This window comes from Cetorhinus maximus, chromosome 13, assembly GCF_964194155.1.
Source record: "Cetorhinus maximus chromosome 13, sCetMax3.hap1.1, whole genome shotgun sequence".
Lineage (NCBI taxonomy): Eukaryota > Metazoa > Chordata > Chondrichthyes > Lamniformes > Cetorhinidae > Cetorhinus > Cetorhinus maximus.
Genome location: NC_135891.1, coordinates 197,202 through 213,249, shown reverse-complemented (window position 1 = coordinate 213,249; position 16,048 = coordinate 197,202). Strand labels below are relative to the sequence as shown.

The following is a 16,048-nucleotide window of genomic DNA, read 5'->3' as shown; positions in this document are numbered from 1 at the left end:
TGAGAAGGTGGTGGTGAGCTGCCTTCTTGAATCGCTGCAGTCCATTTCTTGAGTGGGCCTCATTGACAACAACCAAAGGAGGTAATCTGTCCACAAATTGGCTGCTGTGTTTCCTACATTATAACACTGACTACACCTCAAAGCTGCTTCACTGGCTGTCAAGCATTTTGGGACATCCTGGAGTTGTGAAATGCGTTATATAAATGCAAGACCTCCTTTATTTTTCCCAATGCAAAATACACATCCCAGCACAGGAAATGATCAATAGCAGCCAGACATGCAACCCAGATAGCACACAATGGTATAATGATTGTTACTGGACTATGAGATGCGAGCACAGCTATAACATTAACCAACAGGGGGACAACGGGTAAAACTTTTCCTAGGATTGAATAGTCCAATCACCAGGCTCATTAGGAACATGGTGTAGCACCCCCTAACTGCAAACAGCTTGACAGTTGTATTATCTGAAATATTACCTGTTTCTATAAATTGAAAGCCTTCTTACTAATGGAGACACATTAAATCAAAAGATACAGATGGTGAAAACTATTCCAGGGCTTCAGACAGTGTCAATAGTGCAGGCAGTGTCAGGTGGGTAACCCCAGCAACCAGAGAAAGAGTGAGAAGTTGGTGGCCAGGACATATAATCAGGCAACGAGCCTCAGACAATATATATATATATATAACTAACGACAGGCAATCTAGATTATGAGCTCAAATTAGGATGGGGGATTAAGTGCACGACACCGAGGCACGAGCACTACCAGGTGAGTCAATCTTGTGTTATAACCAACAACGATTAGCGCAGTTTCCTTCAGGGCAAGGAGGTGTCAGCTGTGGCTCAGTTCATAGCACCCTCGCCCTTGAATCAGAGGGTGGTGGGTTCATGTCCCACTCCCGGAAAACCAAGAACTGTGATTGTACTCGAAAGAAGTTGCAATCTGTGACTGTTGGTAACTCAAAAGAGTTTCCTTCAGGGCAAAGCAAAACCATCATCACAAAGCTGACAACTTGTGTAGTTGGTCATGATAAATAGGGAAAGGAAGGAGAACGAATGTTTCTGAGACAGTGACACTTCATTATACTGTGCAAAAACTCTAAGGGGTTATACCCATCAGCAAAGACTGAACAGGCTGGGATTTGTTTCTTTATAGAGCCATTACAGCACAGATGGAGGCCATTCTGCCCATCGGGTCCATGCTCTCTGTACAGCAATCCAGTCAGCCCATTCTCCTGTTCTATCCCAGTAGCCCTGCAAGTTCACTTCCGTGTCTATCCAACTTCCTTTTGAAATCATTTATGGTTTCCGCTTGCACCGCCCGCGTAAGCAGCAAGTTCCAAGAGAAGTCTGAGGGGTGATAAAGGTCTATAAGGTAAAGAATAGGTTCGCTAGGATAGAGGTGGAAGTGTTTACGCCTATTGGGGAGTACAGAATGAGGGGCCATAAATATAAAATAGTCACCTTATAAATAGAAGGGTGAGGTGAATTAGCATGGGAGGAGGATTGCGTGGAGCATAAATACCCACATGGACCGTTTCTGTCTTGTAATACGTCATAATAACCTGGCTCCTGCATATTTAAAAAACAGCTTACCAACACACATTCTTCCAATGATTCTGCATCCTGCAATGGAGGCGTGGACCACGGGAATAGTCTCCGATAACTCCCCTTCAAATACACTGAAAACAAAACACAGTTTGTTAGCAGCAAACCCTCAGCAGGTTGATCAACACATTATTCTGACTAACACAGTCGAGAAAACAGAGAAATGGATCGTACAAAGTGAACTCAAGAGGAACATTTTCAGCCAACATTTTTTCATGGTCAGGCCATGTGAAACCTTAAGCAAGCTGTGCTACATACAGCTGAATGTCAAACCCCAGATCCCATTCATCACCCAAGATTGCTAATGCTAACATCTGTAACTCCTCATACCCTCCTCAACCCCCCAACCCCACGCTCGATCTGAGAAAGGATCTTGGCTCAGAAGGTCAAGGAACAGAATCAGTATGGGTAGAGATTAGAAACAATAAGGGTTAGAAAATACTGGTAGTAGTAGTTCACAGGTGCCCCAATAGCACTAATAGTGTTAGACAGAGCATTAAGCAAGAAATAATTGGAGCTTGTACCAAGGGCAATGTAATAATTGTAGGAACTTTAACCTTCACATAGACTGGACAATTCAAGACAGACAGAGTATTTGTTCAACGTCTCTGCACCTCCTCATTCCCCATGATCATTTCTCCTGTCTCTGCCTCTTAAGGGACCAATGTCAGAGATGGTCTGTAGACTGTTTTCATGACAGCTTCCTGGAGCAATGTGTTCTGAACCCAACTAGGGACAAAACTATTTTAGACCAAGTATTGTGCAATGAGGCAGGGTTAAGCTCCTAATCTCAGCAATCTCATAGTAAAAGCCGCTGGGAAAAAGTGATCGCAATACAGTTTAATTCCATGTTAAGTTTGAAAATGACACACCCCAATCACAAACAAAAATCTTAAACTTAAAGCCAGTCACATAGGTACAAGGGGAGAACTGGCTATGGTTGATTGGGTAAATAGATTAAAAAGGTAATGGTGGTGAATAAACAGTGGGAAATATTTCAAAAAAACAATTCAAAGTGTTCAATAAAAATATACTTATATGGTCACTCGGTAGTATAGAATTTGAATATTGCTGAGAAACAGACACATGCTGTCGAAGTTTCTCGTCTTGCACTCATCAGGACAAATTCGGAAGAATACCAATCGTAAAATAAACAACAATTTATACTTCATGCAAAGAGGGTGCTAATTGGTTGGTAAGAGGACTTTGGTTGGTAGAGGCATTGCCATGGAGAATGCACCAGGGAACAGTTAACTGCCAAGCTTTTGCTTAAATTCAAAAATATATTCCATTAAAAATAAAAACTCAGCAAGAAAGATCCACCTTTCTTTGTGTCTGTCTTTGCAGTAGAAGGCACAAGTTACATACCAGAAATAGGGGGTAACCTACAGGCCAGTGAGAAACTTAAGGTAATTAGTATCAGCAGAGGAGCAGCACTGGAGGGATCTAATGGGCTAAAATCTAACAAATCATCAAGATTTAAGGCCTACATCTTAATGTTCTATAAGGGATAGCTGCAGAGATGGTGGGTGAACTGGTTATGATTTACCAAAATTCCTTAGATTCTAGAATGGTCCCAGCAGATTGGAAGTTAGCAAATGGTTATCCTCTTCCCATTGATATACTTATAGAATATCTTGGGATTTTCCCTACTTTTACCAGCCAGAGCTTTCTCATATCCCCTCTTTGCTCTAATTGCTTTCTTAAGCTCCACCCTGCACTGTCTGTACTCCACTAATGCCTCCGCTGATTTGCTTCCTTTGTACCTGCTAAAAGCCTCTCTTTTCCTTCTCATTGTATCCTGAATATCTCTGGTCATCAATGGTTCTCTGGGCTTGTTGCTCCTTCCTATCACCCTAGAGGGAACATGTTGAGCCTCTACCCTCCCCATTTCCTTTTTGAACCCCCCACTGCTCGTCTGTAGATTTCCCCACAAGTAGCTGTTCCCAGTCTACCTGTCTGGGATACAGTGCTCTCTGTCACTCTGTCTAAGTTTGATTTAATGCAATTTAGGTGGGAATGTAAGCTGTGAGGAGGACACAAAGAGACTGCAAAGAGATATAGACAGGTAAGTGAGTGGGTAACAAGGTGGCAGATGGAATAGAATGTTGGCAAGTGTGAGGTTGATCCTTTTGGTATTAAGAACAGAAAAGCAGAATATCTTTTAAATTGCATCAAACCTCTAAATGTTGATGTTCAGTGGGTTTTGGGTATACTCGTACAAGGAACACAAAGTTAGTATAGCAGGTTCAGCGAGCAATTCGGAAGGCAAAAGGCACGTCTGCTGTTATTGCAAGGGGATTAGAGTACAAGGAAAAAGGAAATCTTGCTACAATTGTATAGGACTTGGGTGAGATCACACCTAGAATACTGTGCACAGTTCCAGTCTCCATATTTAAGGAAGGATAAACTTGCATTGGAGGAGGTTCAGCGAACATTCACTAGATTGGATCCTGGGATGAGAGGGATGCCCGATGATGACAGTATGAGTAACCAGGGCCAATATTCGCTGGACTTAGAGGAATGAAAGGTGAAACAAAATATTCTGAAGAGGCTTGACACAGAGATTGTTTCCCCTTGCCAGGAAATCTGGGACACAATCGCAGGATAAGAGACCAATCATTTAGGATCTAGATCAGGAGAAATTTCTTCACTCAAAGGGCTGTGAATTTTTGGAATTTTCCAACCCAGAGGGTTATGGATGCTCCATTGTTAAATATATTTAAGGCCCAGATAAAGTTTTGGTCTTTCAGAGAATCAAGGGATATGGGAGAAAGCAGGAAAATGGAGTTGAAGTCATAGGTCAGCAAAGTGGTTGATTCTTAACTGTCCTCTGAAATGGCGAAATGAGCCAGTTAGTTCTTTCAAAAACCGCCACAAAGTCTACAAAAAGGAATGAAAGCTGATGGATCACTCAGAATTGACCTCGGCATCAGAATGACAATGGCAAACCCAGCCCTGTCAACCATGCAATGTCCTCCTTACTAATATCTGGGGGCTTATGCCAAAATTGGGAGCGCTGTCTCACAGACTAGTCAAGCAACAGGCTAACATAGTCATACTTATGGAATCATACCTTACAGATAATGTCCCAGACACCATCATCATTATCCCAAGGTATGTCCTGTCCCACCGGCAGGACAGACCCAGCAGAAGTGGTGGCACAGTGGTATACAGTCGGGAGGGAGTTGCCCTGGGAGTCCTCAACATCGGCTCCAGGCGCCATGAAGTTTCATGGCATCAGGTCAAACATGGGCAAGGAAACCTCCAGGTGATTACCACGTACCACCCTCCCTCAGCTGATGGATCAGTACTCCTCCATGTTGATTACCACTTTGAGGAAGCATTGAGGGTGGTAAGGGCACAGAATATATTCTGGGTGGGGGACTTCAATGTCCATCATCAAGAGTGGCTCGGTAGCACCACTACTGACCGAGCGGGCCGAGTCCTAAAGGACATAGCTGCTAGACTGGGTCTGCGGCAGGTGGTGAGCGAACCAACAAGAGGGAAAAGCATACTTGATCTCATCCTCACCAACCTGCCTGCCACAGATGCATCTGTCCATGACAGTATCAGTAGGAGTAACCATCGTAGAGTCCTTTATGGAGATGAAGTCCCACCTTCACATTGAGGATATCCTCCATCACGTTGTGCGGCACTACCACCGTGCCAAATGGGGTAGATTTCAAACAGATCCAGCAACTCAAAACTGGGCATTCATGAGGCACTGTGGGCCATCAGCAGGAGAATTGTATACGAGCACAATTTGCAAACTCATGGCCTAGCCTATCTCCCACTCTACCATTGCCATCAAGCTGGGGGATCAACCCTGGTTCAATGTAGAGTGCAGCACCAGGCATACCTGAAAATGAGGTGTCAACCTGGTGAAGATACAACACAGGACTACTTGCGTGCCAAACAGTGGAAACAACATGCTATAGGCAGAGCTAAGTGGTCCCACAACCAACGGATCAGATCTAAGCTCTGATCCTACACTGGCATCTAACCGGCAATGTGGAAAATTGCTCTAGTATGTCCTGTCTACAAAAAGGACATTTCCAACCCGGCCAATTACACCCCCGCAATCTACTCTTGATCATCAGTGACGTGATAAGAACATAACAAATAGGAGGAGTAGGCCATTCAACTCCTCAAGCCTACCCTGCCATGCTATAAGATCATGGCTGATCTGACCCAGGCCTCAACTCCTCGATATTTCAAAAATCTATCTAACCCCTCTTTAAATACTCAGTGATCTAGATTCCACAACTCTCTGGGGTAGAGAATTCCAGATATTCACTACTCTCATAGAAAAAATTCCTTCGCATCTCAGTTTTAAATCTCAGGATACATGTGGCAGGAATGCAGAGCTTAGATCTGATCCGTTGGTTGTGGGATCACTTAGCTCTGTCTATAGCATGCTGCTTCCACTGTTTGGCACGCAAGTAGTCCTGTGTTGTTCGCATCTCAGTTGTGTCGGTGCAGACTCAATGGGCTGAAGGGCCTCTTCTGTACTCTGAGATTCTGTAAATGAGCGTCCCCTTATTCCGTAACTATGTCCCCTAGTTCAAGATTCCCCCATTAGTCCCATGGCATTACCATCACTGAATCCCCCACTATCAACATCCTGGGGGTTACCATTGACCAGAAACTGAACTCTACTAGCTATATAAATACTGTCCCAGGTCTGGGGATTCTGCAGTGAACATCTCACTTCCTAACTCTCCAAAGCCTGTCCACCATCTACAAGACACAAGTCAGGAGTGTGATGGAATACTCTCCACTTGCCTGTATGAGTGCACCTCCAACAACACTCAAGGAGCTTGACACCATCCAGGACAAAGTCGCTCGCTTGATTGGCACCCCATCCACTACAATAAACACCCACTCCCTCCACCACCGATGCAGCTACAAGATGCACTGCAGCAACTCAAAGGCTCCTTCTACAGCACCTTCCAAACCTACAACCTCTACCACCTAGAAGGACAAGGGCAGTAGATACATGGGAATGCTACCATCTGCAAGTTCTCCTTCAAGTAACCCACCATCCTGACTTGGAAATATATCACCATTCCTTCACTGTTGCTGGGTCAAAATCCTCGAACTCTTTCCCTAACAGTACTGTGGGTGTACCTGCACCAGATGGACTAGAGCGGTTCATGAAAGCAGATCACAACCACCTTCTCAAGGGCATTTAGGGATGGGTAACAAATGCTGGCCCAGCCAGCGACACCCACATCCCATGAATGAATTGAAAAAAAAATGATCGAATAGAAAGGTGGAGCAGGCTTGAAGGGCCGCACAGTCTTCTCCTGATACTATTGCTAACACTCTCACCTTCTGTGCACCCCTTCCCTTCACCCCTCTACCACTGATGGTAGAGCCTTCTGACTCCTTCAACCTGGAACAACAACTCTCTAAACCCCTCTGTATCACCTCCACCCTAATCTCTGTTGAGTGAAGACTCAAAGGTGCACATTTTGATCCAAACTCTTTACAAAAATCACCTATTGAGTCAGTACCCACAGAGAGCCAGTGTAATGTGGAATACCTATGCTACATGTTACAGTGGTGTTTGTTGCACAATAAGCCATATGGGCTCTCCTCTCATCTGTGGTCTCAGCCTCAGTAGCACTTGGCAACTGGTAAGTGATATCAGCATGCTTGATGGAATGTGGGTTGGGGGCGGGGATAATCAGTTAGTGTTCTCTCGCGGGATGGGGGTGTCACTGGCCAAGCCAGCATTTGTTGCCCGACCCCAATTGCCCTCAAGGTGGTGGTGAGTTGCCTTGAACCGCTGCAGTCCATGTGGTGTGGGTACACCCACAGTGCTGTTAAGGAGGGAGTTCCAGGATTTTGACCCAGCGACACTCAGCAACAGTGAAGGAACGGTGACTTGGAGGGGAACTTCCAGGCAGTGGTGTTCCCATCTATCTGCTGCCCTTGACCTTCTAGATGGTATCAATCTGTTAAAAGAACCTTGGCAAGTTGCTGCAGTGCATCTTGTAGATGGTACACACTGTTGCCATTGTGCGTTGGTGGTGGAGGGAGTTTTTAATTTTATTCATTCGTGGGATGTGGGCGTCGCTGGCTAGGAGTGAATGCTTAAGGTTATGGATGTGATGCCAGACTTGTGGGATGCTGTCCTGGATGTCAAGCTTCCTAAGTGTTGTTGGAACTGCACTCATCCAGGCAAGTGGGGAGTATTCCCATCACACTCCTGACTTGTGCCTTGTGGATGGTGGATAGGCTTTGGGGAGTCAGGAGGTGAGTTACTCATCGCAGGATTCCTAGCCTCTGACCTGTTCTTGTAGCCACAGTATTTATATGGCTCAGTTCAGTTTCTGATCAACGGTGACCTCCAGGATGTTGATAGTGGGGGATTCAGTGATGGTGATATCGTTGAATGTCATGGGGTGATGGTTAGATTCTCTGGTGGAGATGGTCATTGCCAGGTCTTCCAAACATCGTTCAGAGACTCCTACCACAAGCAGCATTGATGCTAGTGAGGACAAAAATAACAAACTGTCAACATTCGCAGCTCGGGCACACACAAGGGGAACTGGTCTTGAGAGATGCAGCGGAACTGCACCAGCAGAGGAGCAAAGAAAAATAACATGATTCAGATCCAGCAGCACAGAACCTGACTGCGATATGAGCAATGGGTCAAAGTTAGTGACATATTTCGAAATGCTTAGCAGAGAGGAGCCCAGGTAAACTCGGGGTGGGGGGGGTTAACTGAACCAGCACAACGCAGCTGCGCGGGCGCCAGTCAACATGGAGGAGGAGTTATTCTCATTAAGTTACTGATCATTTCTATATGACTAAGCAGTAGAATGCAATCCCAAAACACCAGTAAAGAAATACTACAATTCTGCATAATAAAACTGGCATATGACAAACATAATCGGTCCATTAGTCATCACTGAACTGATGGATGGGGATTGGGTGGCAATAGCCATTGTAAATCAGCAGAAGTGTCCATTTTAAAGCGGAAATGTCCTGTCCGGATTTTGTAATATATGGAATCTGAGAGAAATAAAATACAGTATAACCTGTGGCTAGGAATTGCAGGTCAGAAACGGGGAGAGGAGGCCCAAGCATTGAGAGGGTGTCAGTGCACAGGCACTGATGTGAAATACACCAGAGCATTACCAAGTTGGGATACACCACCAGTGGTGGTCCTCCTCCTCAATGGTGTTTTTGTGACAGGTTATAGGGCATCTGTTAAACAGCAGAACAAATGTTAAATACCAATATTCTACTTTTACAGGCCAGCTTAAACTTGAAGGTGCACTTTAGGCTTTTGAAATATGGGCAGGTCCAGCCACTCAGCCTATCTAGGCTGTTCCTCCATCTATTAGCCATGGAGCTTTATTTCTAACCCCAATTTCCTGTCTTTTTTCCCATATTCCTCAATGCCATCACTTCTTCTTAAGCACCTCCATTGTTTTTGCACCTGTGACCTTTGGCAAGATGTTCTACATTCTCAACTCTGTGAAACAGTTATCCTGGACTCCAATACCTATCTTGCAAGTTACCATAGACATGCAATCAGATCACTCCTTAATGTCCAGCAAATGTTACCCGATTCACTGGTTCTCATATCATAGCACAGCACCTTTATCCCAGGTATCCTCCTGGTGAATTATCCAGGACAGTCTGAATACTGCTACATATCCTTTTCAAACTGAACACAACACTGGAGAGGAGGGCTGACCATCGCAAAATCCAATTCTTCATTTTAAATTCTATACCGTATGAAGTGAAATTACCTGGGTCTACAGTTTGATTATTTTTCTCTTTGCAAGGAAAGCTCTCCTGACTGATAGGCCTAGCCCCTATGTTCATTTAACTACCATATTGCTTCTTTGTTTACACTGTAATCCCACATACCTGTTCTTACAAGATGTACATTCCCTCATTTTGTTACACCCACTCGCCAATGCCAGACCTGCCTGCAATTCTGTGCTCATAAGAATACCTTGCAGTTTAAGTTGGATTTACTGTTATTTATTCCCAAATCCAGGTCATTTATCTGTAGAGGCACAAGCAGAGGCTCAGCACAGAACCCTTGGAGACATCGCTTGTCACTGCCCGTCAGTCTGAGAACATGCCTTTTACCCCATCTCTACTCTCTATTTCCAACAAGTTTCCTGGTCATGCATGAAGTTGCCTCTAATGCTGTCAATTTGTTTTAGCTGGTAATCTCTTGTATAGACAGCTCCCAATCCAGCTGTGATGCCCCTGTGGTTGAACAGTATGATGCGACTGTCAGTGCCCAACATGCACTCACTGTACTCCAGCCTTTTGACAACACTTCTGGGAGAAAAGGGCATAGGAAAACGTAATTTTATTTAAACCTCCACATTATCTGAAGAGGTTATCCTGAGACCTGCAGCAATAACAGGAGGATGAAATGCAGTCTCTCAGATCATCACTATAATGTGAAATGCCAGTGCAGTGTTTGGACTGAGTGAGTAGTCAGATTACTGTATGACTCACACTGCACCATGGAGACACCCACAATAGGTCACAGGCAGACTTTATACTGTGTACTTCCAACAGAGGAAACAATTTGTTCAAACATACCACTGTTTGTTAAATATTTTAAAATATCTAAATAGAGCGCTCCAGAAACAAGCTAAGAGGCACTCAGTCACTGTATCTACGAGGGAATTAATAGCTTTGTTGCATTGAGGGGGCAAAATGGTTCTCACTTCATTCCAGACTATCCCTGCACTCAGTCTCTGCTACTAGAGGCTGAGAGGGTGCAGGAAAGGCCAAGAACAATTCTATGGGATTTGGATGATGTAGTGAGTTGGACACAGATCTTTATCTTACCTACCCCTTGAGCTGGGGTCAAACTCAGCTCAAACTGATAAGAATGCAGGAACAGGAGGAGGCCATTCAGCTCCTTCAGCCTGTACTGCTAATCAATCAGAGCATGGCTGATCTGTGTTTCGAGACTTCTGCTGAAGGATCATGAGGACTCGAAACGTCAACTCTTTTCTTCTCCGCCGATGCTGCCAGACCTGCTGAGTTTTTCCAGGTAATTCTGTTTAAAAAGGAAAAGGAGGTGGTTTCGCGCTGATAATAAGGGATGGGATCAGTGCATTAGTAAGGGAGGATCTCAGATCGGAAGAACAAAATGTGGAATCTGTTTGGGTGGAGCTAAGAAACAGCAAAGGGCAGCAAACATTGGTAGTTGTTTATAAGCAACCAAACTGTAGCGGTAATGTGGGGGATGGTATTAATCGGGAGATTAATGAAGTACGTAACATGGGTAATAAAGTAATCATGGGTGACTTCACTTTGTTTATTGACTGGGTAAACCTAATGAGCACTAATGCTGTGGAGGACGAATTTCTGGAGTGTGTTAGGAGTGGTTTTCTGGAGCTGTATGTTGAGGAATTGAATAGAGAACAGGCTATTTTAGATCAAGAATTATGTAACAAAAAAGAGCTAATTAATCTTGTTGTAAAAGAACCTTTAGGGATGAGTGACCATAATATGATAGAAAGGGTGTTAAATCTGAACAAAGGAAATTATGAAGGTATGAGGGGCAAATTGGCTGAGGTGGATTGGGAAAATACATTAAAAGGTATGACCGTAAACAGGGCAATAGATAGTCTTTAAAGAATTATTACATAGTTTACAGCAATTATACATTCCTTCAAGGCACAAAAAACCCAAAAAGAAAAGTCAGTCAACCGTGGCTGACAAAGGAAGTCAAGGATTGTATAAGATTAAAAGAAAAGGCTTATAAAGTTACCAGAAAAAGTAGTAAACCCGAGGATTGGGAGCATTTTAGAAACAGCAAAGGAGGACCAAGAAACTGATAAAGAAAGGGAGAATAGAATATGAATGTAAACTAGCAAAAAACAAATCAGACTGTAAAAGTTTCTGTATGTATGTGAAAAGGAAATGTTTGGTTAAGACAAATGTGGGTCCATCACAGGCAGAGTCAGGAGAATTCATAATGGGGAATAGAGAAATGGCAGAGAAGCTAAATGATTATTTTGTGTCTGTCTTCAGAGGAAGATACAAAAAATCTCCCAGAATTAGAGATCCGAGTGACTAGGGAGAATGAAGAGTTGAAGGAAATTTGTATAAGTAAGAAGGTTGCATTGGAGAAATTAATGGGACTGAAGGTCGATAAATCCCCAGGTCCTGATATTCTACATCCCAGAATGTTGAAAGAGGTAGCTATGGAGATAGTGGATGCATTGGTGATCAGCTTCCAAAATTCTATAGATTCTGGAAGGGTTCCTGCAGATGGGAAGGTAGCAAATGTCACTCCACTATTTATAAGGGAGAGAGAGAGAGAAAATAGGAAACTACAGCATGTTAGCCTTACATCAGTAGGGAAAATGGTAGAATCTATTCTAAAAGATGTGACAAACTAACACTTGGATAATGATGATCTGATTGGGTATAGCCAGCATAGATTAGCGAATGGGGAAATCAACATTGGATGAACCTGTTGGAGTTTTTGAGGATGTTACTAACAGAATTGATAAAGGGGAGTTGGTGGACATGGTATACTTGGATTTTCAGAAGGCTTTTGATAAATTCCCCCACAGGAGGTTGATTAGCAAAATAAAAGCACATGGGATATGAGGCAATTTACTGGCATGGATTAAGGATTGGTTAACAGGCAGAAAACAGAAAGTAGGAATAAACGAAGCACTGGCAGGTTGTGACTAGTGGGGTACTGCAAGGATCAGTGCTGGGGCCCCAGCTCTTCACAATATATATCAATGATTTCGATGTGGGGACCAAATGTAATATTTCCAAGTTCGCAGATGATGCAACACTAGGCAGGAATGTGTGTTGTGAGGAAGATGCAAAGTGGCTACAGGAGAATTTGCACAGACTTAGTGAATGGGCAAGAACATGACAGGTGGAATATAATGTGGAAAACAAGTGAAGTTATCCACTTTGATAGGAGGAACAGATGCGCAGAGTATTTCTTAAATGGTGAGATTAGAAAGTGTAGCTGTAAAAAGGGATCTGGGTGTCCTTGTCAATAAGTCACTGGAAGCTAACATGCAGGTGCAGCAGGCAATTAGGAAGCTAATGGAATGTTAGCCTTTATCGCAAGAGGATTTGAGTACAGGAGTAATGAAGTCTGCGTCAATTGCACAGAACATTGGTTAGACCACACCTGGCGTAGTGCATGCAGTTTTGGTCCCCTTACCTTAGGAAGGATATTACTGCCACAGAGGGAGTGCAACGGAGGTTCACCAGACTTGTTCCGGGGATGGTGGGACTGCCCTACGAAGAGAGATTGGGGAAACTGGGCCTGTATTCTCTAGAGTTTTGAAGAATGAGAGGTGATCTCATTGAAACCTACAAAATACTTAAAAGGAATAGACAGGATAGATGCAGGTAAGATGTTTCCCCTGGTTGGGGAGTCTAGGACCAGGGGACACAATATCAAAATAAGGAGGAAGCCACTTAGGAGCGAGATGAGCAGAAATTTCATTACTCGGGGTTGTGAATCTTTGGAATTCTCGACCCAGAGGGCTGTGGAAGCTCAGCCACTGAGTATGTTTAAAGCAGAGATTGACAAATTTCTAAATACCAATGAGATAAAGGGATATGGGGATAGTGTGGGAAAAAGACATTGAAGAGGATGATCAGCCATAATCATATTGAATGGCAGGGCAGGCTCGATGGGCTGAGTGGCCTACTCCTGCTCTTGTGTTCAACAACTAAGGATATATCCCACCTAGACTGGGCGACTTTTCTACCAGCCAAACATCAAGGCACCTCCTCTTTAGGGGGAGGGGAGAGATGGGCGGAAAAAGTGGGTGTAAGGGGATGGTGGGAATCGGGGAGGGGGGGGATGGGGGAGGGTTATGGCAGATATCCCTCTACCAGAACAGTTCAGGTGAGGGCCTGGCTCTCAGCAGCTGGAGTTACCAGACTAGAATCACAGAATGGTAACAGCAAATAAGGAGGCCATTTGGCCTGCTGTGTCTGTGCCGATTCTCAGTGAGAGCAATTCAGCTCATCCCTACACCCTCTACCTTTCTCCTGTATCCCAGAATTACTTTCTCCTCAGCTAATAATCTAATTTGCTTTTAGAGACCAAGATTGAACCAGCCTCCACCATACTCACAGGCAGTTCATTCCATGAAGGTTATCGGGGGGTGGGCAGGAATGTTGGGTTGAAGTTACATTCAGATCAGCCATGATCTTATTGAATAACGGAGCAGGCTTCAGGGGCTGAGTGACCCACTCCTGCTCCTAATTCATATGTTCATAACTATTCTCTGCATAAAAAAGCTTTAAGGAGAATGGTTTCAGTTTAAGAACTTAAGTAGGATCTACCCAAGTAACTAAAAACCTGAAAACAATTGTGAATCTTTTCTGCACTCTGTCCAATGCCTTCACATTCTCCCGAGAGTGTGGTTTCCCAGAATTAGACAATATTCCAGTGTCTTGCAAAGATTCACCATGACTTCCTTGCTTTTGTACTCTATGCCCCCATTTATAAATCCCAGGATACCAACTGCCTTGTTGACAACTTTCTCAACCTGCCCTGCCACCTTCGATGATTTATGCACCCCCTTTAGAGTTGTACTCTTTATTTTGTCTCCCCATGTTCTTCCAATCAAAACGGATCACTTCACACTTCTCTGCATTAAATTTTATCTGCCACGTGTCTGCCTGTTCCACCAGCCTGTCTATACCTTCTTGAATTTTTCACTTGCGTTGCCATAGCCTCCAGGGCTATGGGTCAAGTGCTGGAAAATGGGATTAGTGTAGTCAGATCTTTGTTGACCGGCACGGACACGATGGGCTGTAAATGTCTATGAGTCACTATCCTTTCCACAGTTCACACCATTCCAAGTTCTATATCATCTACAAATTTTGAAACTGTCTCCTGCACAACAAAGGCAAAGTCATTAATACATAAAGAAAATCAGTGGGTCCAACACGGAGTCCCTGGGGAACTCCACTACAAACCTTACTTTGGTCCAAGAAACATACATTAACCACTACTTCCCGTCACTCAGCCAATTTTGTGCCCATGTTGCTACTGTCCCTTCTTTTCCGTGACCTATAACTTTTCTCACAAGACTGTATCAAATACCTTCTGCAAGTCCATATACATCACATCAACAGCATTGCCCTCATCAACCCTCTCCGATATCTGTTCCAAAAACCCCAGCAAGTTAGTTAAACATGATTTCTCCTTAAGGAATCCATGCTGGGTCCCCTTAATTGACCCACATTTGTCTGTGTGATTATTAATATTGTCCTTAATTATTGTTTCTAGAAGTTCCCCCACCACCGAAGTTAAACTGACTGGTCTGTAATTGCTGGGCAGATCTTTACAACTTTTTTTGAACAAGGGCGTAACATTTGTAGTTCTCCAGTCCTCCGGCATCTCCCCCGAATCCAGGGAACATTGAAAGATTATGGCCAGTGTCTCTGCAATTTCCACACTCACTTCCTTCAATATTCTTGGATGCATCTCATCCGGTCCCGGTGCCTTATCAACTTTAAGCACCGACAGCTTATCCCCCAGCCCGCCCGCCAGCTCCCGGCCTCTCCACCCGGCCCCAGGCCTCTCCCCCGCCCCCAGCCCGGCCCCGGGCCTCGCCCCCAGCCCGGCCCCGGGCCTCTCCCCCTCCCCGGGCCTCTCCCCCGCCCCGGGCCTCTCACCCATAGAAGTTCTCGGAGCCGCCGATGGCCACCAGGCAGTATGTGTTGGTGAGTTTGGCGAAACAGCCGATCTCATTGTTGTTCTCGAAGGAGGCGCGGACAGCCATGGCCGAGCCGGGGGTCAGGGGTCGCTCTCTGGTCTCTGGGCAACGTGCTCCCCGGCAACGCCGCTTCCGCAGGCTCCGTCACTTCCACTTCCGCTTCCTCACAATCAGCCAATCAGCCGCTTTCACATGGGCCACCTTTCACCCGGATACTGACGCAAAGCTATTTCCGCTGGAGGGTCCCCGGATGCAGCTGCTTTAGCGCAGATACAGGCAAGATCCGTCACCCAATCAACAACAGAGAGAGAGAGAGAGAGAAGGGGGGGGGGGTGTGAGAGAGAGAGAGAGAGAGAGAGAGAAGGGGGGGGGTGAGAGAGAGAGAGAGAGAAGGGGGGGGTGAGAGAGAGAGAAGGGGGGGGGGGTGTGAGAGAGAGAGAAGGGGGGGGTGTGAGAGAGAGAGAGAGAGAAGGGGGGGGGGTGTGAGAGAGAGAGAGAGAGAAGGGGGGGGTGAGAGAGAGAGAAGGGGGGGGGTGAGAGAGAGAGAGAGAGAGAAGGGGGGGGTGAGAGAGAGAGAGAAGGGGGGGGTGAGAGAGAGAGAGAAGGGGGGGGTGAGAGAGAGAGAGAAGGGGGGGGGGTGAGAGAGAGAGAAGGGGGGGGGGTGAGAGAGAGAGAGAAGGGGGGGGTGAGAGAGAGAGAGAAGGGGGGGGTGAGA

At 45.1% G+C, this 16,048-nt stretch overlaps 1 protein-coding gene across 1 annotated transcript in view; it reads right to left on the bottom strand.

Annotated features, from left to right (window-relative positions):
- The window catches only part of eif6 (eukaryotic translation initiation factor 6), a 119,312-nt gene extending 103,838 nt beyond the window's left edge, over positions 1 to 15,474 (bottom strand). Inside the window, exons 1-2 of the mRNA XM_078554762.1 lie at positions 15,293 to 15,474; positions 1,598 to 1,683 (exon numbers count right to left, since the gene is read on the bottom strand). Of these exons, the coding sequence (XP_078410888.1) occupies positions 1,598 to 1,683; positions 15,293 to 15,399 (193 nt within the window). The 5' untranslated portion in view covers positions 15,400 to 15,474. The remainder of the gene's footprint in view (positions 1 to 1,597; positions 1,684 to 15,292) is intronic.
- Between the last annotated feature and the right edge of the window lie 574 nt (positions 15,475 to 16,048).